At 35.5% G+C, this 27,462-nt stretch overlaps 1 protein-coding gene across 2 annotated transcripts in view; it reads right to left on the bottom strand.

Moving 5' to 3' along the window:
• The window catches only part of INTS4 (integrator complex subunit 4), a 96,451-nt gene that overhangs the window by 10,248 nt on the left and 58,741 nt on the right, over positions 1–27,462 (bottom strand). For both annotated transcript variants that reach the window (XM_074303985.1, XM_074303984.1), the window contains 6 exons: positions 22,878–22,971; positions 20,361–20,441; positions 17,181–17,311; positions 8,681–8,740; positions 4,383–4,542; positions 3,059–3,202 (listed from right to left, as the gene is read on the bottom strand). In XM_074303985.1, coding sequence (XP_074160086.1) covers positions 3,059–3,202; positions 4,383–4,542; positions 8,681–8,740; positions 17,181–17,311; positions 20,361–20,441; positions 22,878–22,971 — 670 coding nt within the window. The remainder of the gene's footprint in view (positions 1–3,058; positions 3,203–4,382; positions 4,543–8,680; positions 8,741–17,180; positions 17,312–20,360; positions 20,442–22,877; positions 22,972–27,462) is intronic.

The following is a 27,462-nucleotide window of genomic DNA, read 5'->3' as shown; positions in this document are numbered from 1 at the left end:
TATTGGTCAACCTGTCATCTGGGAGAAGGGGTGGAAGGAAGGAAGGGAAAAGTTGGAACAAAAGGTTTTGTAATTGTCAATGCTGGAAAATTACCTATCCATATATCTTGTAAATAAAAAGCTATTTAAAAATTTAAAAAATAAGAATGAATGGATCGAAGAACAAATCATAGAAACAATAATTTCATCCAAGACAATGATAATACTGAGATAACATACCAAAATTTGTGGGATGAAGCCAAAGCTGTACTTAGAGGAAATTTTATATCTCTAAATGTTTACACAAATAAAATAGAGAAAGAGTAAATCAATGAATTAGGCATGCAATTTAAAAAGCTAAAAAAAAAAAGCAAATAAAAATCCCCAATTAAACACCAAATTAGAAATTCCAAAATTCAAAGGGATCAATAAAATAGAAAAGTAGGAAAGTAGGAAACTACTGAACTAATAAACAAAACTAAGAGTTGATTTTATGAAAAAAAATCAAGAAAATAGATAAACCTTTGGTTAATTTGATTAGAAAAATAATCAAATTAAAAAAGAAAACCGAATTACCAGTACCAAAAATGACAAAGGTAAATTCATCACCAATGCAGAGGAAATTAAAAACAATAATTAGGAAATACTTTGCCTAACTATATGCAAATAAATTGGACAACTTAAGTGAAATGGATGAATATTTACAAAAATATAAATTGCCCTCATTAACAAAAGAAGAAATAGAATACTTAAGTATCTCCATTTAAGAGGAAGAAATTAAACAAGCCATTAATGAACTCCCTAAGAAAAAAATCTATATAAGGTCAGATATATTTACAAGTGAATTTTGCTAAACATTTGAAGCGTAATTACTTCAAACACTATATAAACTATTTGGAAAAATAGGAGGAGTCCTATCAAATTCCTTTTATGCTGAAAGTTAAACCAAGAAGAACTAAAACAGATAAAGAAAGTTAATAGATCAATTTCCCTAATGAATATTGATGCAAAATAACAATAAAATATTATAGCACAATTTATCACCAGGATAATATACTATGACAAGAATTTATACCAGGAATGCAGGGCTGGCTGAATATTAGGGAAACTATTAGTATAATTGGCCATATTGATAATTTCAATAACAAAACCAAGAGAAATACATATTTTCTCAAGAAGGAGCTTCTGACAAAATACAACACTTATTCCTATTAAAAACACTAAAGAGCATAAGAATAAATGTAGCTTTCCTTAATATGAGAAATGGTATTCAGCTAAAACCATTGGCAAGCATCATCTGTAATGGGGATAAAATAGAAATCTTCCCAATAAGATCAGGGGGTGAAACAAGGATGCCCACTGGCACCACTTTTATTCAATATTTTATTAAAAATTTTAACTTTAGCAATATGAGAAGAAAATATAATTGAAGGAATTAAAATAGGCAATGAGACAAAACTATGATTTTTTCCAAATGATATGATGGTATACTTAGAGAATCAACTAAAAAACTACTTGTTAGCAAAGTCACAGGATATAAATTAAGCCCACAAAAAATATAGGTATTTCTACATATTACCAACAGCAGAAAGACAGAGAGATTCCTTTTAAAGTAATTATAGACCACATATAATATTTGGGAGTCTACTTGCCAAGACAAACTCAGGGACTATATGATTTATGACTATATCTATATCTATCTATCTATCTATCTATCTATCTATCTATCTATCTATAACTACAAATAAAGTCAGATCTAAACAAATGGGAAAATAGCAATTGATCATGGGTAGGTTGAGGTAATACAATAAAAATGACAACTCTACCTAAATTAATGTACTTAATTCAGCACCATTCCAATCAAATTACCAAAAAAAAAAAAAAAAAAAAAGGCAACCAGATACTGGAAGGGATAGAGCACTAACACTGAAGTCAGGAGGACCGGAGTTCAACTCTGGCCTCAGACAGTCAACACTTACTATCTGTGTGATCCTGGGCAAGTCACTTAACCCCAATTGCCTCAGGCAAAAAGTAAATAAATAAAGTTTTGGCTACTGACTTAAAAAGCAAAACAAAATAAAGCAAATTATAAAAAAAATTATTTTATATAACTAGAAACAATAGTAACAATTATTTTAAAGAACAAAAGGTCAAGAAAGAATATCAAAGGAATTAATGGGAAAAAAAACCAATCACAAAGGAAGGGTAGCCTAGCCATACCATGTTATCATATCTAAAACTATGTTATAAAGTTGCAATCATTGGAACTATCTAGTACTGGCTAAGAAACAGAGTAGTACATCAGCAGAATGGACTAGACATATAAGGCACAGTAGTAAAAGATTACAGTAATCTACCATTTGATAAACCCAAAGACTCCAGCTTCTGGGACAAAAACTCACTATTTATAAAAATTGCTGGGAAAGCTGGAAAACAGTATTAGTTTCTCCTTAGTTCTAGTAGTAGAAATTAGGCATAGGCCAACATATCATACCATATGTCAAAATTAGGTCAAAATTTTGTCTTGGCATCTACAGCGCTCAGCATGTAGTAGATGCTCAAAAATACTTTCATGAATTGAATAGTTATATCATTTTTTTTTGGAGGCTGAGGTTAAGTGACTTGCCCAGGGTCACACAGCTAGGAAGTGTTAAGTGTCTAAGATCAGATTTGAACTAAAGTCTTCCTGACTTCAGGGCTAGTGCTCTGTCCACTGAGCCACCTAGCTGCCCCTGAATAGTTATATTTTTAAAAAAATATTTTTTATCAGTGTAAATGTCTATAAAATATTAGAGAAACTTAAAATCATCCCAGAATTTATTTCCTAGAATGGAATACACCTAACTAAACAATTTCTAAAGAATTATGAATATACAAAATCTGTTCTATAAACTCTAGTTTTCAGAGAGGTAATAATACATTCTGAATCATACTTGTCCTTTTCTCTATGAACAAACTCATTACAAGACTAAATCATTCATGTCCCAAGTAGCATTCTGACTAAAACTGAGTTACCCCAAACACACCCAGATTATTCGTTAACCTTAATCAGTTGTGTAAACACTTCACATGGACAGACCTGTACTTTGACAATAGTCTGAGGATCCTGCACATGCTCTAGTGTCGCATCAACATCCAGCGCCACCACCAGCCCAGAGGTGAATCTCAAAGGGTTGTCTGACTCGCCAGCTGGCTCAATAATTGTAGCAGTTGCTCTGTGGATCTGCAAGGCAAAGCAGCCCATGGTGACGGAGGGCACAGATTGATCTTGGGAAGTAAAAGATGACAGAGGAGACACAAGGACAAGGGTCTGTATTTGGGGCCTGTCTGCCTAGTTTAATGAAATATTCCATTCCAACTCTTACAAACAGTTTATAAGCCAAGCCTAACTCAACATAATAAGACAAGCTTTGGGAGCCAAACAGTATTTGAGTCCTATTTTCCTACCATTTTATAAATAAGGAAATTGTGGCCCAGAGGCAAGAAAATGACTTGCTTATGATCATAGATACTATATGACAAAATCGAGATTTGAAACAGTGCTTGTGCCTCAAAGTCCAGTCCTTTTCCTACTCTTCCATTTTGTGAGTTCTAGGCCAGTGTGGGCAGTACTGAAATGTCTGGAAATCTCTGGCTCACTAGTTCTTATTATTATGAAACGTTTCATTTGTGTGCACTACCCCCCCTCCCCCTGGCTTCTAGTTCCCATCTCCCAAATCCTACTACTCATAACGCAAGACACTTCTTTCTAAAGTCCCACTCTGATCATACTGCTCTCCTCTTCCAAACTTCTGATGCTTTCTCAAGATTTACAGAATGGAATCCAAAGTTGTGAGCTGAGAATTCAGGGAGCTGGCCCCAGCTTGACATCCCTCCTATTACACTGACTCATATATACCAGGCTCTGGGGTAGACATCTCCATTGACACCTATGCTCTCTCTCCTGCTCCTAATGTTTCCTTTACCACCATCCCATTTCTCTTTACCCAGTTTGTGCTTATCCTTTATCCTAGCCCAAATCCAATGTCCCATATTCCACAAAGCCTTTCCTAATTTCTCCAGCCCACAATGAGCTCTTTCACTCATGGTTTTTTGTCTATACTTTTATTTTTTACTGAGGCAATTGGGATTAAGTGACTTGCCCAGGGTCACATAACTAGGAAATATTAAGTATCTGAGACCAGATTTGAGTCTATACTTCTTTTAAAGGCATGTCAATATTATAGTTTGTGCTGTGGTTATTCATGCTCATGTTTTCTCTCCCTTGTATAAGCTGAGAGCTTCTTATGGGCAGGACTCTGAATGCCTGTCTGTTTCTGTCTTCCTCCTCCCAAGCACAAGCCTTATACATAGATGTGTAGTTCATATCCACCAAATTCTTGACCATGCACATGGAAACTGACCTTTTCTGGCAGAGGGAGGTGAAGAAAAGTACTCTGTCGAAGTGTAGCCTGCAGAATTTTTACTACTTCTGAAGGCTTGGAAGTCATCAGTCGAGGCATGAGGTCTAGAAGTTTGTCCACAAAGCTGTCCTGCAAGTGAGGCAACTCGGTGATGAAACATCTGATTGGGAAGATACACATGAAAATAACTGACCATGTAGCTTTCATTCACAATATTCATAGAATCACCCATACCTTCTTAATGTTGGGATAATAACTACTTCTTTCTATGTAAAAGATAAGTATTGACACAGCCCCTGCCAACTTTGTTTGATTCTTACAACAATCTTGTAAGAAAAATGATACAAATGTTATTTTACTTATGGGCTAACACCAGCCTCAGAAAAGTAACCAAAGTGATAGCTTCAATTCTGACTCTCTGTGTTTTTGCTACAATATCATTACATATTTCAGATCACCTAAATCCAGTTGTTTATTCTGAGCACTCTAAAAACTATTTAAAATTGTCACAGAAATATAGAAATTCCAAATTCACAGATTTCAATATACAAAAAATAAGTATTACAGTGAACCAAGATAATTTCAATAGACTTGGGATGGAAAATGCCATCTGCATCCAGAAAGAAACTTATGGAGACTGAGTGTGGATTGAAACAGTATTTTACTTTTTTCTTTTTTTTTTTTTTTGTTTGTCTACTTTTTCTCATGATTTTTCCCTTTTGATCTAATTTTTCTTGTACAACAGGACAAATATAGAACTATATTTACAAGGACTGTACATGCATAACATATCAGATTGCTTGCTATCTTGGGAAGGAGGGAAGAAAAGGAGGATGAAATAATTAAAACACAAAAACTTACAAAAATAAATGCTGAAAATTATCTTTACATGTATTTGGAAAAATATTATTGAGGGAAAAAAGGCATTAATTCCATAATTAGTCCAAATAAATGAGCTTCCAGGAATTTTTGAACTTAAATATGTGTCTGATGACAGCATGGCATAGCATTATTAGAAGTTGCAATCATTCAGTAAAATGGGGACAAAGAATGAGTTCTGAAAACTTGTGTCAGACAGGGAGAAGTTAGCTGTGGTATATTGTAAAAAAATATCAAATTTCAAATATAAATACTTTTAAGTTTTGGCTCTGCCCTAACCAAACTTAGTTGGTTAAGTAACAGTTTCTTGTAGTGGGTATAATATTTATGTTGCCAATTTCACTAAGGCATTAAGGAGATAATGTATGTTAGTGTTACATCTAATATTTAGGATAGATCTTTAATGTAACTGGCAAAGGGAACTCCCAGTGAAGAAATTCTTCCACCTATGAATCAGATTAGCATTGTCTTTTTTGTTGTTGTTTTGATAACTTCATTGTCGTATAAAGTTGTTGTTCGATCATTTTTAAAAAAGCTTTTTATTTCCAAAACATATGAGCAGATAATTTGACGATACCTGAATTTATGGCAATTCTCATAGTCCTCTCTATTAATTGCCATCTGTGAAGGCTTATCTAATTTTAACAAATAAATAATTGAGAGATATCTTAAGAAATTATAAACACTAAGCTCTTATTCTACAGAGTCTGGCAGTGTCTATAAAATTATCAGCTGGGTGACTTTGGAGATGTGTTAAGCTACAGCAAATCACCTGCAAAAGCCCAGCTGTTCCCTTCTAAGCTTTTCATCAAGGATAGAGATCATTCTCAATAATTTTATACAAATGAGAGATCAAGTGTGACTCAGGAGTAAATGTTGGTCTTTCTCTTGTAGAAGTATCCATTTGTGATCTTTATCTTCCTTTGAATTCCCTGGAGCCCTCTTGAGTTATGCTGACAACCGTCCAAATGCTGCTTTAAACTGGGACGTTTCCAGCTTGCGTTTTCTTCTAGGCCCTTCTGGTCAGGGTCAGCTGCTCTTCCTTGACCATATCCTAGAGACTACCTTCCTCATTCAATATACTGGATACCTCAGGGATAGGATCCAAATGTAAAGGTCTTAGCATAGCTAATAAAAATAGGTCAGTGATAACAACATGGGAAAGCCTGTCCTAGTTTCCCTCTAGTAAAGTTGGATTTCATACTGAGCTGCCTACAAGATCACTTCTTCAATGAGCCTCTGCTATTTTGGGGCAATACTGCTCATACTCTTTTATAACCTTTCTCTGTAACCTTCTGCAGATGAGCCTGTGCTTTACTTTGGAGCGCCTTGGGATAGAAACTGTGTATAGGGAGAAATATGAGATATCTACTTTTGAGATATGAACTTCTTAGGAGCATGGTTCCTCTTCTGACTGAGGATGAAGACCTACATTTTCTACTTTACTTCTTGGGGATTCTGTAGTCCCTGATGTCTACTACACATATGCTAAAACCACATTCCCTTTTATCGCAGGAAATAAGCTTGACAAAGCACTAGCATCCTAGGTGGAAGAGTTAAAATTACAAGATTCACCTTGTTCCTTCTTTGGAGACCAACATGCTAGTGGAAGTGGGAAAAATGTTCCCCTTCTCCTACCATCTAAACAGTAATTTACCAATTACATATAAAGATAGTTTTCAACATCTGTTTTCTAAGATTTTGAGTTCCAAATTTTCTCCCTCCCCTCCAAGACATCAAGCAATTTGATATAGTTTATATTTGTGCAATCATGTTAAACATGTTCCCACATTAGTTTTTTGTGAAAGAAGAATCAGAACAAAAGGGAAAAACAAGAGAGAAAAACCAAGTGAAAATAGTATGCTTTAATTTACATTCGACTCCATTATTCTTTGGATATGGCCAACATTTTCCATCATGAGTTTTTTAGATTCGTTTTGAATCATTGTTTTGTTGATCATCACATCATACTGAATTATATGTACAATGTTCTCCCGAGTTGTTCTCTTCATTCAGCATCAGCATGTTGTCTTTCTAGGTTTTTCTGAAATCCATCAGTTCATCATTTCTCATAGCAAAATAGTATCCATTATTACATGATATTCATATTATTCAATATTTATTACTCAATAATTATTCATAGTATTAATACCAATGGTATTGACATACTACAACTTGTTCAGACATTCCCCAATTATTGGGCAATTCCTCAATTTCCAATTCTTACAAAATGGGCTGCTATAAATATTTTTATACATGTGGGTTCCTCTTTTAATGATCTCTTTGGGATACGGACTCACTATGCCATTTCTGGATCAGTCTTTTGGGCATAGTTCCAAATTGCTCTCCAGAATGCTTGGATCCATTCACAACTCCACCAACAATGCATTACTGTTCTAATGTTTTGAGTAGCACCATGCCCATAATGCCACAACTTGCCAAAAGAGTCGTCTACTAACTTGAGACAGCTAGCTAGCCCAGGGGAGAGAGTGAAAGGCCTGCAGTCAAGAAGATCTGTGTTTTAAACCCTGCCTCAGACATTTACTAGATGTTTGACCTGCAAGTCACTTAACCCATGTATGTCTCAAGATCTGTAAAATGGAAAAAATAACAGTAACTACTTCCTAGAATTACTGTAAAGATCAAATGAAATAAAATATGAAATGCTTTGCAAATCTTAAGCACCACATACATGTTAGCTATTACTATCATTATTTTTATTTTTTGGGTGGAAATCATAGACTGTGGTCATGAGCCCTTCCAAGCACGTGATAATGCAGAAATCATTATTGATAGCATTTTTTTATGGTTCACTCCTGTCCTACTCAACCAATTTTAGTGACTTTCTATTTTTTTTTTTTATAACACAATATAAACTATTTTCCATCTAGTTTTAAAAGCCATTCTCATTTTCGCCCCAGCCTACCTCTGAAATCTTGAAGTACTATTTTGTATTTGTTTTAAATAAATAATTTTTTAAAAAAGGTACAGAAGGTTTCAGTAGGAAAATTTTAGGTCAACATGAGGGAAAACCTAATAATCTATTTTTTCAGATAATAATTTTAAAATATATATTTAATAGCATGCTCTATTTCTTGAAATAGTGAGTTCTCTTTCAATGGAGGTCTTCAAATGTAGATAGAAAATCATAGTTAAGAATTCTATAAAATGTATTTCTGCTTTGTTATAGACTGCACCTACATGTCCTTTAGGTGTCTTCCAGCCCTAAAATCCTGTAATTTTAATTTTGGCTATGCACAGAAATAGATTTGGTGATAGAGCACTTTGATTCAAATCTCATCTCTATCCCTCTTAACTATGTGAGCAAGTCACTTCAGTTAACTTTAGTATACTATCTGTAAAATAAGAGGTGATTGCAATATACCTAGAAAACTGAAAGAAAACTATGAAGTGCTTACCTCTGAAATAAATCCACTTCTTGCAAAAATTTTTCACACATTCCAAAAAGGGGCTCCATTCTATAAGGGAGAAAAGATGACAATACAAATGAATTAATAAAGCTTTTCTCTATGCTAAGTATTGTATGAGATACAAATCTAAGGGGCTCATGTTCTCTTGGAGGAGAAAACATATAAGGAAGGTTTCGGCTTTAAGAGGGATGAAAAAGTTCCAAAGTCCTTATGGTACAGTGACAAAACAGATGGCATGCATCTTTGTTAATGTTATTTTCACTGATGAAATGATATCAATTTCTGATGTTAACCTATTTGATATGTCACAGAGTTTGTTGGCAAGAGTTTGCTTTCAAATCTAAAAAAGCAAAACCTATCTTTTCTTTCTTTCTTTCTTTCTTTCTTTCTTTCTTTCTTTCTTTCTTTCTTTCTTTCTTTCTTTCTTTCTTTCTTTCTTTCTTTCTTTCTTTCTTTCTTTCTTTCTTTCTTTCTTTCTTTCTTTCTTTCTTTCTTTCTTTCTTTCTTTCTTTCTTTCTTTCTTTCTTTCTTTCATAATAATAGTTTTTATTTATCAGATATTTGCATGGGTAATTTTACAACGTTGAAATTGCCAAAACTTTTTTTTCCCAATTTTTCCCCTCCTTCCCCCCTGCCCCCAAGATGGCAGGTCGACCAATACATGTTAAATATGTTAGAGTATAAATCAGATACAATATATGTATACATGACCAAACAGTTGTTTTGCTGAACAAAAAGAATCGGACTTTGAAACAGTGTACATTTAGCCTGTGAAGGAAATCCAAAATGCAGGTGGACAAAATTAGAGGGATTGGGAATTCTATGTAGTGGTTCATAGTCATCTCCCAGAGTTCTTTCACTGGGTGTAGCTGGTTCAGTTCATTACTGCTCTATTGGAACTGATTTGAAAACCTGTCTTTTCTATGGGACACTTGCAAAGTGAGAAGACTCAAGATCCAAACTGTACAGTAATGAACACATTTACACTATAAAAATATAATAAAGAGACTCGGGAGAATCCTTAAATAAAGACCAAAAAATGTATATCTGGGTTTCTCAGTTAAATTTACATATAAGATATGTGTCTAACCAGTCCATTACCAATTAAAAACTATTAAGTGATTATTAAAAATAATAAACAATAAAATATCTAGTTTTTATTAAATATATATTTTTTAGATTTCTTTTTTTATAATAGCTTTTTATTTTTCAAAATACATGCAAAGATAGTTTTTAACATTCATCCTTCTAAAACCTTATGTTCCAAAACTTTCTCCCTTTTTCCTCCTTCCCTAGACAGGGGATCCAATGGGGTTAAGCATGTGAACTTCTAAACATATTTCCACATTTATCCTGCTGTACAAGAAAAATCAGCTCAAAAAGGAAAAAAAAAAAATGATAAAGAAAAAAGCAACCAACCAACCAAACAACCATAATAATAAAAAAAAAGGTGAAAATACTATGTTGTGATTTACATTCAGGACTATAGTCTTCTCTCTGGATGCAGATTACTCTCTCAATCACAAGTCTATTGGAATTGGCCTGAATCATCTCACTCAATAAACTAAACTTGTTACAAAACTACTTATTATTAAAATACATAAACTATTAACAGTACTGTTTCAGCCAATACTTTTTAAGTCCCCAATAGAATCTGTTTATATTCATTCACATTTACTTTTACTCATATTATCACAAGGCATATATATAACTATTTTTCTAATTCTGCTTCATTTGGATTATTCATTATTTATATATATATATATATATCTTTCCAGATGTCTAATTATTCTTCTATTTGTTGATCTTCGTTGTTCTACAGCAATGATGTACTCATCTCTATTGCCTGCTATTTCTTACGTGAAACATTTGTAATCAACACCTTTTCTCCCTGTACCCCAAATTTATTTTTTTATCCTATGGAACACTTGTAAATCTTGTCAAAAGATCTGGTATTGTAGAAAGATTCTAAAAAACAGAGATGAGCTTACTTTATTAGTTTCTTCAGTTCCCCAAATCTCTCTTACCCTTAAACTTTCATTAAGCCCCACTATCCCCTGCAGTCCCATCAAATATCTAATGCTATATAAACTCACTGCTATCACTCCTTCCATGCTTACTCATTTCTCATTTCCTAGCAGCCTAGATTCTTAATTCTTCACTTGATTCAAATTGTACTTCCAAAAGTTCCTATAGAATGCCAAATCTGATGGTCTTTGCAGTTCTCATCCTTTTAACCCCCTTTATTGCATTTGATACTAGTGATCTCCCTCTTTCGTAGAGACTTTCTCCCTTTTGGGCTTTAGTGATCCCATTCTCCTCTACTCACCCACTTCTTCACAGACTCTTTTGCTTATTTATCATCATTCAGATTATGCTTCTGCCCCTGCACCCCACTTCTACATGTTCCTCAAGGTTCTCTGTTACATCCCCCATTCTTTTCTTTGTATATTGCTTCTCTTGGCAACTTCATTAACCCATAAGGGTTCCACTATCATATCTATGTGAATGATAGAGATCTATATATCCACTGCCAGTCTCTACGCAACTGTGATACTGTATCACCAAAAAGTCCAGTTATAATTGGCTGTTCTAAAAACACCTCAAACTCAGAATTTCTAAAACATTTTGTCTTTCTCTTGAACCCCTCATCCCCAATTTCAAACTTCCTTATTTTTGCAAAAGTTATCATCATTCTGGTCCCGTCCTAAATAGGGCATTACTCTCAAATATCCCCTAACTCTCATTTCACATATCCATTGAGTTGCCAAATTTCACCATTTCTGCCTCCACAACATTCTGTCCATTTCCATAAGCACCACCTTAGCTCAGGTCTTTGTCACCTTTCACCAAGAAAGATCATAAAGGTTTCTTAACTAGTCTCTTAATATAGCTAGAATGATTTTCCTAAAGCACACATCTGACCATGTCAACCAATTTCAGTAATTTTCTATTGTTTTTAGAACACAACATAAACTTTTTTTTTCTAGCTTTAAAAGCCATTCTCATTTTCACCCCAGCCTGTCTCTGTAGCCTTCAAATACATGACTATCTATCATGCTCTGGTTCAGCCTGGAAGAGCTTCACCTACCCTTTTTGTTTCTCACACAGGAAGCTCCCACTCTATTTTGTGCCCTCTGGCTAGGAAGGCATAAAACTTCTAGGCCAGATTTTATTCCCCATGCCTGGAAGCCATTTTCTTCTCACTTCTGCCTCACAAAATCCCTTTCTTTCTTCAACACAAAGCTAATATCACTTCCTACATGAAGCAACATGTCTACATCAACAACTTGTCAATCAATATATATTTATTAAGTGCCTACTATGTGCTAGACAATGTGCTAAGTAAGCACAGGGAATACAAAAAGGAGATAAAAGACAATAACTGATTCACAATCTAATGAGGGAAACAAAAGCAAACAAACATGGACAAAAGTTATATGAAGAATAAACAGCAACCATGTAACAAATGGAAAGTATTATAGGTCAGGGAAGGTTTCCTGAAAAAGGTGGGATTTTAATTAGGACTTAAAGGAAATCAAGGAAATCAGCATTCAAAGCAGAGGTGAAAGAGCATTCCAAGCACAAAGTAAGAAGCAGAAAAAATGCCCAGAGTTTAGAGATGGAATGTCCTGTTCATGGGACAGCAAAGAGGCCAGTGGCACTGGACTGAAAAATACATGACAGGGAGACTAGAAAGATAGGATGAGGTCTGGTTATAAAGGACTTTGATCATCAAACAGAAAATTTTCTATTTGATCCTGGAGGAAACAGGGAACCATTGGAGTTTATTGAGCAGTGGGGGTGGAGAGGTGATGTAGTCTGACTTGTGCTTTAGGAAAATTACTTTGATGGCTGAATGGAGGATGAGCTGGAATGGGGAGATTTGGACAGACAGACCCACCGGCAGGCAGTAGGAATAGTCTAGATGTTTAGTGATGCACCACAATGGTGGCAGTGTTGGAGGTGCCCCCAAAGGATGTTGCAATAGGCCTTGGCAAGAGATTAGAAGAATGGGTGAAAGGTGGTATGAACCTGAGGGACAAGGAAAATAGTCTTGCCATTGAAAGAAAAAGGAAAGTCAGATTTTGAGGTAAAGGTACTACTGTGTTCAGTTTAGACACCTTAAGTTTAAGCGCCTTCTTGAGAAGAATGACAGCCTAACCTCTGCAAGTAAGCCATTCATGGCTGAACACCTGTATCTACTGCTTAGTGCATTGCTGCACCTCTTGATAAGAACTAGATAAGGAGTATCTAAATGAAATTAGGTTTAATTGAGGTCTAGTGGCAGGTTCAGGGTACAGGGAGTCAAATAGAGCTCCCTTGCAACCTCTTTGGATTCGGCGCAAGAATACAGAGTTAAATGAGGTCTAGTAGCAGGGCAAGAGTCTTCTGAAAAGGAATTTACAGACCCGAAAACCTAGATTGATAAAAAGAGGTTTATTATGGGGTTTAAAAGTAAGGTTAAAAGGTTGAAAGACATTAGAGCCAGGTTGGTTCTGATGGGAAGAAATCCTTGACATGACCGGCATAAGGATGCTATGTTTGGGGTCTCTGCAAAGAGTGGACTCCAGTTTTGCCCTTTTTATAATAGGGGGGCTTTTGATAATCTGAAGGGGCTCTTGGGTGGAGTCCCAGGTTGGCTTCTGATCTGAGCTTCAGCCAGGGTTAGAATTTGAATAGAATTCAATGGGTTTTTAGATAAGGAGGAAACTGTCTGTGCTTGGGGTGGGGGTTGGGAAACCTAAGCAAATCATTAGAATGGGGGCTGGGATAGCCCAAGTTGGCTCAGATCTGATGGAGAGCCCCCATATCTCCCATTGGAATTCAAAAGAGTGCTTTTGACCAGGATTTGTGAATCAAAGGTCCTAGCTCCTTTAGCCATGGGGGGTTAGGAATCAGAAAGGAATCTTAAAAGGGACTATAACTTATATCACTCTTATTTAAAGAAGAAACTAGCAGGTCTAGTGTGATCCTGTCGGTTGGTCCTTTGGTAATTGAATGGCTTCTTTCTGCTTGCTTGCAGTAGTTTTTCTGTGAAGTAGAAACTCTGTATTTAGGCTATGACATTCCTGGGCTTTTTCTAGTTTTAATAAACCTGGATAGCTTTCACATGTGATATCTGAAATATAATGTACAAGGGTTTATTTTCTTTTAAGTCATGTTTTTAGTGAGTCCAATGATTCTTAAATTTTCTCTCCTTAACCTTTTTTTGAGGTTAATTGTTTTATATGTCAGATATTTTAATTTTCTTTTACTTTTTCAATCTCTTGATTTTTTTTTCTTTCTTGCTGTCTGATAAAGCCAACTGATTTCTTTTTGGGTAGTCCATTTTGTAAGCTTTTACCATTTTCTCTTTTAAGTTATTTAGTCTTTCAATTCTTTCCTCAAAAGGATTATTTAATTTTAAACCTCTTCTTTTTTTTTTTCTAGGTATTTATGTAATCCTTATGAAAAACCCACTTTCCCCCCTTGAGTCTCTTGTTTGCAGTTGTTACATAGTCACTTGCTTCTTTTGGAGAAATCTCTATATCTACAATAATTTTTCATTAATAGCTGATGTCTTGTTTAATCTATCTTTATCTTTAGTTCCAGAATTGGAGTTTTATACCCAGGCCAGGCTTTATTCACTACTAGTCCTTGGGTCTTTTCAGTTCCTGCACTGATCTTCTCTTCCCAGGATTAGGTTTTGATGTTCAGGGAGCTCTGTGGCATCTCAGAACAGAATTCTAGATAGATCTACAGGCATTTGGGCTTGGGCTATTCTGGTTTGAATACTATTAGGCAGCTATAGTCACTGTCCCTCCATAGGGCTAAGGTGCCTAGATTATTCTAAGGACCTTGATGTTTTGCTGGGGGAATGAGTTTAGGAGGAGGTATCTTCTAAATAAATGTCTTTGCCTTGTCCTTGGTAACAATAGAAGGCTATTAGCTAGTATCTCTGTGCTGGTTTTGTTGTGGCTCCATTTCCTATTGTGTGAACTTGTGTATGACTCTGATTCTGAGGCAGAAGAATTACTGACTGTAGTTTCTCATTCATCATTTAATCTGGGGAAAATTTCAGGGTTTTGTTAAGAGTTATGTGGAAGTAAGGCTGTCTTTGTGAACATTCATTTTGCTTACTTTTAAGCCCTTGCTTATGTGCAAATTGGATGGGAGTTTGGTTTCCACAGAGTTACAAAAATTAAACTGGAGAGGTGCAGAGAGATTAGAAATATGAGGCTGAAATCTAGGAAATAGAGGTTGGGACTCAATATAAGAAAACAAAACTAATAAAAGGAAAATGTAATCAGGGGTGGGGGATTCAGACTTGAAACCAGAGAGAAAAAATTAGAAAAATTAGAAAAAATAAAAAACACACTGCAAAATATAATTAAATTAGATGTAGGGATTTGGAAGGAAGGTGTGGTGGTCAAAGGACCATTGAAGAGTCCTGTGGGGGAATTAGACTCTTCAGACAGGCTATAACTTTATTACTCATACAACAGGGAAATCAGAGGAAGGATTGAACCACCAAATAAGGTGACCTCCAAAGGAGAAGTGATGATGCAATTAGGGGTGGGGATTTATAATCAAGTAAGGGGGATTATGAGCTCTGGATAAAATCTGTGGTTCTCCGTTAATGGGGTATGGATGGGGAGGGACTTACATTTCAGGTATAAAAGAAAAAGACAAGTTTATTGATTCCAAGCACTCCTATTCTATAAGATACCCACTTCTGTAGTTGTTGATGAGGGGAGCCCTGAAACACTTTCTCTCTCTGACTTGGGGGGGGGGAGGAGGCACGAGATAGAAACTCCTTGAACCCTGCCTCCGTAAATGACCTGCCCCAAGGAATCAGGATAAGTAGTTTCATTCTGTTAGACCACCATATCCCCATTGATAACACTCACTACTGATTACATCCACTATTGAGTTGAAGAGTATTCTAGGCCTACTCATTCAATTAGAAGAGTCTATTCTGATTTCAACTCAAACTGCCCCCAGCCTCTCCCCAAAGTTTCAATTATAAAAAGAGGCAACTAGGCTCAATTCCTTGCAGAGGCCAAAGCAGGAATCATGCCAGGCCAAGAGACCTCCTTTGGCATGGTTGCCTGTGAGGTTCTCTCTGCCCGCTGAAAAGACATTCTCTTTTCAGCGTTAACCTCTCTTTGTCTCTCTCACATTTCCCTAACAGGACTATATCCCTCTTTACCTTTCTATTGATATTTCTCTCCTAGGAACTTTATCTCTCTCTCTGCCAGGACTTCTCTGCTAGACCTTTACTTCTGTCGGATCCTTGCCACTAAGGAAGTCAGCCTGCAAAAGCTGACTTCCCAGTGCCATAAACTTCTTTTGCCAGTCTAACTTTTCGGGTATGTAAATTAATTTACGAAGGACCTGCACCGATCACAGGGTGGGGTTCCTACAACTCTCTAACCTGCATTGAACCTCATCAGTACAAATAAAGACAACTTCACTCTCACAAATCCAATGGAGCTATTTCTCATACTTATATGCTTAGATTTTATAACAACAAAATGCTAGAATGTCAAAATACTGGGACTGTAGTCAAGAAGACAAGTTCAAACCTCCCTGGATGTAAATTGTGTCTCCTTTAATCTTTGGGGGCCCCTGAAACTTTGTCTCCTTTTGGGGGAGAATTCCTGAGCCTCAAACTTTCCCAGCCTCTTGGGAGGGGCCACACCCTTCTTTTTGTAAGGGAAACTCCCAAGATAAGTAATCTCTGTTCAACTGGAAATCTAAGCCTGGAGCATTGTCAACATGGAATGGCTCAAATTCCCAGTTAAGTAATCTCATTCAATTTTGAATCGAATTGAAGCCCCAAGCCCCAGAGGGCTAATAAAAGACAACTCTGAACCCCAAAATTTCACAGAACCTCCTAACAAGACTTTGCCCACTGCAGAAGATATTTTCTTCTCAGTGTAACCCACCTTTGCTATATTCCTTGCCCACTAAGAGGTCCTAGCAAGCTGTCTTCTTAGTGTAATTAACTTCCATTCTTCCCCACAAACTTCTTGCCTGTATTCACTGGGATTTGCAAATGCCACTGGCCAAGGAGATCCCATTGCTGTTAGAAGATCTCTCTCTCTATTTTGCACCTAATCATCCTCATACACTAGGCAAATCATTTCACTTCTCCAGGCTTCAACTTCTTCATATGCAAATGAGGGAGCTGGACTTGATGACCCTCCTATCTCTAAATCTAGAATTCTTTGAATGTACTCATCTAGGAACCATAGAATCCAACCTTCTCATTTTAATGGGAAGAAAGGGAAGGTGAAACCCAGTTATGAAAAAGTGACCTTGTGAAGTTGATGCAGCAAGTTGGTAGTAGTCAAATTCAGAACTGAGATTTCCTAACTTTGACTCCAGTACATTCTTGTGGAATACACTTAAAAGAAATTCATTTAAAGATTATCTTCTCCCTTTCTATCACTTAAAGATGTGAAAATGCAATTTCTCCTATATTCAAGGAATCACTCACCCTCTGGTAGTCCGTGCTGTTACTATAAGTTGCAATGCTTTGGCTTGCAACCTCATATGATGAATGATCACTACTTGTCTGCTTTCCACTCCACTATACATGAATTCCATCTTGTATGTCTCTTCCAAGATCTAGAAACAAAATGGCATTGTTTATTGATGACAATAATGATTCCATACGCAATTAAGATTCTTTAGTAGGGGTGCTTTAGAGAGAGAGAATATGGTATGGTAGAGATAGAATCTTGTAAATATTAAAGCACTAAAGAAATTACAGTTTGTTTTTTTTTAGTACTTAGTAGTTAATATTTTAAAATAATATTTCATTTTTCTAATCCCAAATAAAGATAGCTTTCAACATTCATTTATCAATTTAATTATTTTCAAAATACATGCAAAGATAATTTTCAACATTCACCCTTAAAAAGCTTTGTGTTCCAAAATTTTTTCCCTCCCTTTCTCTCATCCCCTTCCCCTAGACAGCAAATAATCCAATATAGGTTACATATGTACAATTTTTCTATATATATTTCCACATTTATCATGCAGCACACACACACAAAAATCAGATCAAAAAAGGAAAATGAGAAAAAAAAAAAAAGCAATTGAACAACAATAAAAAAGGTGAAAATATCATGTTGCGATCTATATTCAGTCCCCATAGTCTACTTTCTGGTTACAGATGGCTCTCTCCATCACAAGTCTATTGGAATTGGCCTGAATCTCCTCGTTTCAACATTCATTTTTGTAACATTTTGAGTTCCAAATTTTTTTCTTAACTTCCTCCCAACCAAGACAGCAAATAACCTGATATAGGTTATACAGGTACAATCTTTTTAAACATGTTTCTGTATTTGTCATGTTGTAAAAGAAAAATCGAACAAAAGGGAAAAAAAAAAAACCAAGAGAAAGAAAAAGCAAACAAACAAAAAAAGGTAAAAATAGCATGTTTCATTTTTAGTCTCCATAGTTCTCCCTCTGGATACAGATGGCATTTTTATCTTAAGTCTATTAGAACTGTCTTGGATCACTGTATTGCTGATAAGAGTTAAGTCAATCATAGTTGACCATTAAATAATCTTGCTCTTCTGGAATTATGCCCAAAAAGTTATCAAACTGTGCATACCCTTTGACCCAGCAGCGCTACTACTGGGATTATATCCCAAAGAAATACTAAAGAGCGGAAAGAGACATATATGTGCCAAAATGTTTGTGAGCTCTTTTTGTTGTAGCTAGAAACTGGAAGATGAATGGATGTCCATCAGTTGGAGAATGGTTGGGTAAATTGTGGTATATGAAAGTTATGGAATATTATTGCTCGGTAAGAAATGACCAGCAGGAGGAATACAGAGAGGGTTGGAGAGACTTAAATCAACTGATGCTGAGTGAAATGAGCAGAACCAGAAGATCACTGTATACTTCAACAACAATACTGTATGAGGATGTATTCTGATGGAAGTGGAAATCTTCAACATAAAGAAGATCCAACTCACTTCCAGTTGATCAATGATGGACAGAGGTAGATACACCCAGAGAAGAAACACTGGGAGGGGAATGTAAATTGTTAGCACTAATATCTGTCTGCCCAGGTTGCATGTACCTTCGGATTCTAATGTTTATTGTGCAACAAGAAAATGATATTCACACACATGTATTGTACTTAGACTATATTGTAACACATGTAAAATGTATGGTATTGCCTGTCGTCGGGGGGAGGGAATAGAGGGAGGGGGGGTAATTTGGAAAAATGAATACAAGGGATAATATTATAAAATATATATATATATATAATAAAAAAAAATGCAAAAAAAAAAAAAATAATCTTGCTCTTACTGCATGTTTTCTTGGTTCTACTCACTTCACCTAGCATTAGTTCATTTAAATAAAAAATTAGAGTTCTTTACTGTTATCTCCATTGTTTAAAATCTGAATACTACTTCTAAGCATATTATAAAATATCAGATAATGCCCAAATATTCTTACCTTTGAGTGATCCAGAGAAACAGTAAATAAATAATGAACTAGATGTATTCAGCTGTGTCTGGCTCTTTGTTATCTCATGGACCATAGCATGTTTAGGCCTTTCTATCTTCCACTACCTCTCAAAGTTTGTCCAAGCTTATGTTTGTTGTTTCCACGACAGTGTCCATTTCATTCTCTGCTATTCCCTTTTCCTTTTGCCTTCAGTCTTTCCCAACATCAGGGTCTCTTCCAAGGAATCCTGTCTTTTCATTATTTTGGCCAAAGTATTTCAGCTTCAGCTTCAGTATTTGACCTTCCAATGAATACTCTGAATTAAAAATTTTAAGTACTGACTGATTTGATCTCCTTGCCTTCCAATGGATTCTCAAATGTCTTCTGCAGCACCACAATTCATAAGTTTTGAGTCTGTGGCATTCAGTTTTCCTTATAGTTCAACTCTCATAGTCATAAACCGCTACTTTAAAAACCACAGCCTTGACATATATCTGTTCATACAGATATGTACACACACCCAGCAGTAGAGACAGTGGTGGGCCTGGAGTCATGAACAACTGAGTTAAAATCTGGCCTTGACATTTATTGGCTGGGTGAATTTGGACAAGTAATTTAATCTATTTCCTTAAATGTAAAATGGGAATAATAGCACTGACTTCCCCAGGTTGTTGTGAGAATCAAAAGAGAGAGTACTTGCAAAACAATAAGAATAGTTTTTGGTACATATTAAAGTAAATACTATATAAATACTAGCTAATACACATACAGATATTATTTGTCAAATATATCATTAATACAGCAAACATTTAGATATAAATAGCTTTAAGGTTTACAAAGCACTTTATAAATGTTTTCATTTTAATTTCAAACAATTGTGTGAAGAAAGTGCATTATTAGCTTTACTTTATAGATAAGAAAACTGTCAAGTTAAGTGATTTTCCCAGGAGTTGTTACAGAGTTATTAAGTATCTGAGGTAGGATTTGAACTCAGATCTTTCTAGTACCTCCAAGACCCTCATTCTCTTCCATATGTTACTTGATGCCAAATAGATGTGGATCAGGAATGACAGAACTCTGTGTGAAGAACTTTATATATATCAATATATATGATCTTAATTTTTTCATGAATAGATCTATACATCTGACTCAGCTAGTCTTTGGTTCTATCCAGGTTGTATCTGAGAGGCCATTGTTCCAAACTCACCTGTTTAGCAGCAGCAGATGCCATATCACTCTGCTTCAGATAGAGTGGGGCAGCCATGTTCCATAGCTTTTCCTGCAATGCCTGCCAAGAAAGGAACCATGATGCTGCAGCTCATCAATGAAATAACATCGAAAAGACTTCATGATGCTCAGCCAGTGCCTGGCACAAAGTCAGTGCTTAAGAAATATTTTTTGTTACTGCTTAGTTTCACAAGGTTTAGAAATACTGAAAGAGTCTGGAGCAGGGAGATGATATTTGTTATTTGTGTAATGAAAAGTCCCCAGGAGACTAGGTAGTTGAACATTGTAGATGGTGATAAATACTTTTAAAATTAATGCCATTACATTATTATAACACACCATATTAAGTACTAGATGTTGTGGAAAATAGACATAAAATACATAGTTTCTGTCCTCCTCAAGTTTAGATTTTAATAGAAGGATAATACATATATACAAGTAAACTAGAATGTAGGTATATTTTAAAAAATACAAAGTTCTATGAGGTCAGGTGGAGGAGTAAAGAATTTAGGAAAGACCTAATTTATGGAAGAGAGAACAACACCTGAACTGGGCCTTGAAGGATGAACAGGCTGTCAAGAGGCAAAGGCTGGGAGAGATTCAGAAAAGAGGCTTCAGTATCTAGGAATGTCAGGTTTTTAGCTGGGGTGTAATGGTTGAATAAGGGAAATGGATTCGATGAGCTCAAAAGTGCTTTCTGGCTCTAAACTTTATGATCCATTTTGATCTTAAGTGTAAAAAACAAAAATTAAATCTTCCATGCTTAGGTCTCAATTCAATCAAATTTATTGTTAAGGTCAGTATTTAACACAGAAAACTACATAGCAGATGTTCAAAATGTTGGTGACAATGGAGGCCCTCTGCCTATTGTTGGAAATGAGGCAAGACAGGCTGACTTTCATTAGAAGACGGGCAGAGGAGGCAGCTGGATTTCTGTGCCAGTTTCTGGCAACTTTTTTCATTGCCATTTAAATTTAATTCACACACAGGATTTCAGAGCTAAGGGATTTTAACATGGAGAATGGTAAAATTGGAAAGGAATTTAGGATACAGAGTAATAATGGAAGTGACCATAGAATGTTAGTAAATACAATGTAGAATATTTAAAGCATCAAATGATAGAGCTGGAAGGGATCTGTGCTATCATGTAGTCCAACTACCTTGTCTCTTACAGAGGTAGAAACAAGTTCAGACAAAGTGATATTTTCCAGGGATAAACAGTAAATTAATAGCAGAACTATTAGTTCAGTCTCCTGACTCTCAGGCTAATGTTACTAACACCATGCATTTTGTAGCCAGAAGAACCATTTAAATAAAACCTATTTTCAATATTAAGTAGGGCAAGGCATTATTACCCATATTTTGCAAATAAAGAAACTGAGGGTGAGAGAAAATAAGAAAATGAATTAAGTGGCAGAACTGGGACTCAAGCCCAGTGTTCTTTTATAATACACTAGCATTTTAATGAAGAAAATAACCTCTGATAATTGTCTTGGTCTCTCTTGACCCATCTCATGTATTCTAAGTTTAGCCAAAACATCATCAATACCTTTTTGATACTAAAATGATTCAGTCTAAAAGCAGACTATGACTGCTGCAAATTAACTAACTGAGAATAGTTTTTTAAGTGTCCCCTAAATCCTCTGCATTTTTTTTTTTTGTATAGATAACTACTGAAGGTTCCAAGCATTCAGCTAGCCAAACAGTCTAACTCTGCTGACCTAAAATAACTTCTTGGATCACAACCCTGTATACAAAGATTTATTGGCTAGCCAAAATGAAATGTCAATAAAGGTTTGCTTTGAAAAGCAAAGAAAATTAGGGTTGTTTAAAAAAAACAACAACAAAAAAAAAACTTTAAATAAAATGACTTGTGCCTCCACAAAGAATGCCAAGAAAACTTAAGCAAGCTCTTTGTCATTCAAATTTTACATTTCCATCAAAAGAATGTTTTACTCACAATCCTGATATAAACACATCCTTTGGCAAGACATCTTGAACACATAAACACATTTCCCTGGCTGCATGGTGTGCTGACATCCCACATTCACAAAACTCTTGAAGTCTTTAGCAACTACCTCAAGGGACTAGAAAAACAATCTATTTCCTGGAAATTATTATTTCTTTAATTAAAGGGCAAATATAATGATACTGGTAAGCATGTGGTATGTCAGAGGATTAGTTTCTCCCAACAACAAATAAATATTAATTCTCTCATTTATATGGGGCTTTGAGGTTCACAATGCCTTTGCTCTGAAACTACATGAGACAGGTAATTGGCATTATTATTTCCATTTTACAAATGAAAGTACATGTACAAATGAAAGGAGTTCTCCATGTATCCTTGGTCACAAAGTCAATTGAGTTCCCATCCAAACCCCTCTTATTCTGACTTTAGAATTGCTCACACCATACTAGGTGGTCTTTAAGCCTTGCTCCCTAGGGCTTAAAAATGTCATCATATCATAACTGCCATAATCACAAGCCAGGGCCAAACCTTGATGAGAAGCAGCTGACACCGAAGATAAGTGGCAGAAAAGTCTGCTACTCCTGCCAGGTCAGACTGAAGTTCTCCAAGTCTCTGCAGGTCACTGAAAGACATAAAACCCAGAAGCAAATGTAGATTGGGAATAACACAGAAATAAAAAGCATCTGAGTGAAATAAGCAGAACCAAGAATACATTATACATAATAACAGCAAGAATGTGCGATGATCAACTATGTTTTTCTCAGTAGTTCAGTGATCCAAAGCAACCCCAATAGACTTTGGATGGAAAATGCCATCTGCAACCAGAAAAAGAACTAAGGAGACTAAAATCAATACATGTTATGTTCACTTTTTTTTTTTTTTAAATCTCTCTCATGGTTTTTCTCTCTTGCTGATTTCTCTCTCCCAACATAATTCATAAAACAATGTATATTAAAAATAAACTAAAAAGAAAAGAAAAGAAAAGAAATAAAAAGCACCTAATGAAACCAAAACCTTTAACACAGTCTCAGAATTAGGAGTTTTCTTGTCAGAGATAAGAGCGGTTTGCCATTTCCTTCTCCAACTCATTTCATAGATCAGGAAACTGAGATAAGCAGGGTTATATGACTTGGCCAGAGTTATATAACTAGTAAGTCTCTGAGGCTGGATTTGAACTGAGATGGGTCTTCCTGACTCCAGGTCTGACGTTCTATTACCACCTCGCTGCCCAAAACACTGCTTTTGTGAGCCAGGCATTAAACTAAGCACTCTCTGAAGAAAGAATCCCTTTTGACAAGTGATTATCTAGATTTTATCTAAACAACCCTAACACTGTACGGCCCCTGTTCTTCATAAATGTTTCCTTGACCCACCTCTCCCATGCTCTCTGGGTAGATTTTTCACCACGTGAGAAATGCCAAACCAGCTGTGTAGCTGACTAGACTTGGGCACTTGCCAAAATCATTTTATTCTTTGTTGGTTGGTTAGCACAACAGGCCCTGGGGCTAGTCATTCATTATGGTACATGACTCTGCAGACTGCTGGGAAACCTAAGGAAGTCACAGCCTCTACAAGGAATGTAACCACCTTTAATTTGGACAGAATAACAAAGCAATACATTTTCATTCAACTAGGGAAATGCTATATGGCAGAGTTCACAAAAATAGGAAGGGAGCAAGGAGAGGTCTCAGTTAAAGGCAGCAGAAAGTCTTGGGGAAGAATATAAGAGATTCATATAGAAAGGCACTATCACACAGAGAAAGAAAGCCTGGCCTTGGTGAAGTTGAGAGTTCAAGACCTGGATTTATACCTTACCATAATATAGACCCAATATAAACTAAACCTAATGAAAGTTCTGCAAATGAAAACACACAGGCATTTACATGTACAGACCCCAACCAGAGGCTGTACTAAGGTTTTACAGGAGGCAGACCACGGCAGTACTACTTGGGTGACTTCCAGAAGTAATATAACCTGTCTAAATTTTAGTTTATCAATAAAGTGAAGATGATTATACCTGCACTACTAACTTCATAAAACTACTTGATGATTCTATCTGTACAATAACAGCTACTATTTTTTTTTTTAATTATAGCTTTTTATTTACAAGATATATGCATGGGTAATTTTTCAGCATTGACAGTTGCAAAATCTTATGTTCCAATTTTCCCCTTCCTTCCCCCCACTCCCTCCTCCAGATGGCAGGTAGACCAATATATGTTAAATATGTTAAAGTATATGTTAAATACAATATATGTATACATGTCCATAGTTATTTTGCTGCACAAAAAAAATCGGACTTTGAAATAGTGTACAATTAATCCGTGAGGGAAATCAAAAATGTAGTCAGACAAAAATAGAGGGATTGAGAATTCTATGAAGTTGTTCACACTCATTTCCCAGAGTTTTTTCGCTGGGTGTAGATGGTTCAATTCATTACTGTTCTATTAGAGCTGATTGATAACAGCTACTATTCACTGATAGCAGTTTAAGATATAGCCAGAACTTTCCTTATAGAATCCTGTAAAGTAGGAAACAGAAGTTTTCTCTTACCTGCAGGCTCAAAAAGGCCAGCTACAAGATCACAAAGTCCACCTGTGTTTGGAGCTAGAATTTAAATACAGGTTTCCCTCAAGGCCAGTGCCCTTTTCTTTTTTTTTTTTAGTGAGGCATCTGGGGTGAAATGACTTGTCCAGGGTCACATAGCTAGGAAGTGTTAAGTAACTGAGATCATATTTGAACTCAGGGTCTCCTGACTTCAGGGCTGGTGCTCTATCCACTGTACCTCCTAGGTGTCCCGAGAGCCTTTTTCTTGATCCCACAATACCGCTTGATTACAATGTGAATGAAGTAGTGTGAGGAGTGCTGACCTGGCAACCAAGAAGCCCTAAGTCTAAGTCCTAACTTTGATGCAGCCTGACTGTGTGAGCCTCAGCATATCCCAGGCTCAGGCTCTAAGATTCTAAACTGCAGCAAGGATGTCAACTTGCACTGGCAGAGGGAAGATTCCTCATTCTGGAGATATCTCTCTCAGTGAGTTACTGGATCAATTCCTTATTCCTACTAAACAGTCTATAAGGATAATACAAGTATAAAAATAAGAGTAACTTAATATTATAATAACTGATAAAAATCCATTATTTTTAAAAAGCACTAGAAAACATAAGAATAAATGGAAGTTTAATATAACAGATATTACCTATCTAAAACCAAGAGCCTTTATTATATGTAATGGAAATGAACTAGAGTTCTTTCCAATAACATCAGGGTAAAGCAAAAGATACCCATTATCATGAGTACCATTTTATTTAGTCCTAAAAATGCCAAGCTTGGCAACAAGAAAAGGAAAAAAAAATGAGGGAATAAACAAAGTAGAAACAAAATTATCACTCTTTTTAAATGACAGGATAGTTTAAAGAACACTAGAGTCAACTAAAAAATAAATTAACTTCAGCAAAGTTTTAGGTATAGGACACACAAAAAATCCACTTATATCACCAGTATTTCTGTGTTACCAACAAGATCCAGCAAGAGGAAGAGCTAGAAAAGAGAAATTCCATTTTAAAATATGTATAAGACACGTGGAGAGTCTACCTGTCAAAACAGAAAGGAACTGAGAGACTATAACTACAAAATACCTTACAGTAATAAAGACAGACCTTAAAAAAGAGAGAGAAATATTAACTGTTAATGGATAGTCCATATCTCTATAATAAAAAATGATAAATTTGCCATCCCAATGAAACCATCAAAGAACTATTTAGTTTAGAGAACTTATTAGAGAACAGGGGAAAATAACAAAATTAATCTGAAAGAACAAGAAGTCAAGAATCTCAAGGAAAATAGTGATAAAAATGGGAAGGAGGATGGGCAGAGCTAGCTCTCAAACTTTACAACAAAGCAATAATCATCAAAACAATTTGATACTGGTTTGAAATAAAAGTGCCTGACCATTCAAGCAAATTAAACTAGAGAAGCAAATAAAAACAGTAGTTTTTGAGTAACTCAAAACACCCTAAGCAAGAATTCATTTCAATAAAAACTGTTGGATAACCAGGGAAAAAGTCTCCCAGAAACTACATACAAATCAATACCTTCTGTCTTATAGAAAGTTCTTTAAGACTCAGACATAAAAAGTCACACACAATTTAAAACAAGGAAAAAGCTATCTTTTAGATCTGTGGATGGGAAAGACTTCATGATCAAGAGATAGTATGGATCACAGAAAAAAATAATGAACCATCTTAATTGTGATAAAGGGCACAGACTCAGCATATCAACAAAACATTTTTTGGTTAATGTTTGACCAATGTTGGAATTCATTTTATTTGAATATGCATATCTGTTATAAAGATTTTGTTTTGCTTTTCCCCACACTCAATTTTGGTGGCTTAGCATATATATTTTTGTTAATTAAAAAAAAATAGATTTAAAATACTATAATCACGAAGGCAAATCTTAAACCAACTCTTAAGCACTCAGAAGAACACAATGTGTTCTATAATTTAACTGGTCTTTTATTTCTATAATCAGATTGGAAGTTGTCTGAAGGCAAAAATCCTGTACCTCTCTCCTTGAGTTCAATAATTAATCAACTGGTATTTGGCTAGGACAAGTAGTTGTTTATTATTTTACTAATTAGGTCTTTAGGAGAACAAGAGTCGAAATGGAAAAAAATAATAATTTTAAGACAGACACAAAGAACCACAAGAAAATATAGTGAAATCTGGTAGAGAAAAATCATCCTTCCCATTCCCATCTCTACTCCAAATAGAGGTACTTCAGCAGAACTGAGCCCATATGAAGGTGTAAATATTTTTGAAACATTTTAAGACACATTTGCTATGTTTGATGAGTTGCATAAACAATATAACAGATTAAATATATTAATTTGAAAAAAATCATCCTTGTTTCTGTTAAAATTCATGGATAAAGCCAACCCCTAAATTAAAAGTCGGTTAAATTCTTAAACCAAATGTTAGTTATGGCAAATATTTCTCTTTCTGTCCCTTAGAATTCCCAACACTGCATTTACTATTAATTCCACTTAGAGGCTTATATAGTAACAAGGTATGTTAGAAAGATCAAAATAAGAACAGAGTTTTGGTGATTT

Source organism: Sminthopsis crassicaudata, chromosome 3, assembly GCF_048593235.1.
Source record: "Sminthopsis crassicaudata isolate SCR6 chromosome 3, ASM4859323v1, whole genome shotgun sequence".
NCBI lineage: Eukaryota > Metazoa > Chordata > Mammalia > Dasyuromorphia > Dasyuridae > Sminthopsis > Sminthopsis crassicaudata.
The sequence above is the reverse complement of the archived record's forward strand: the minus strand, read 5'-3'. Positions and strand labels throughout refer to the sequence as shown.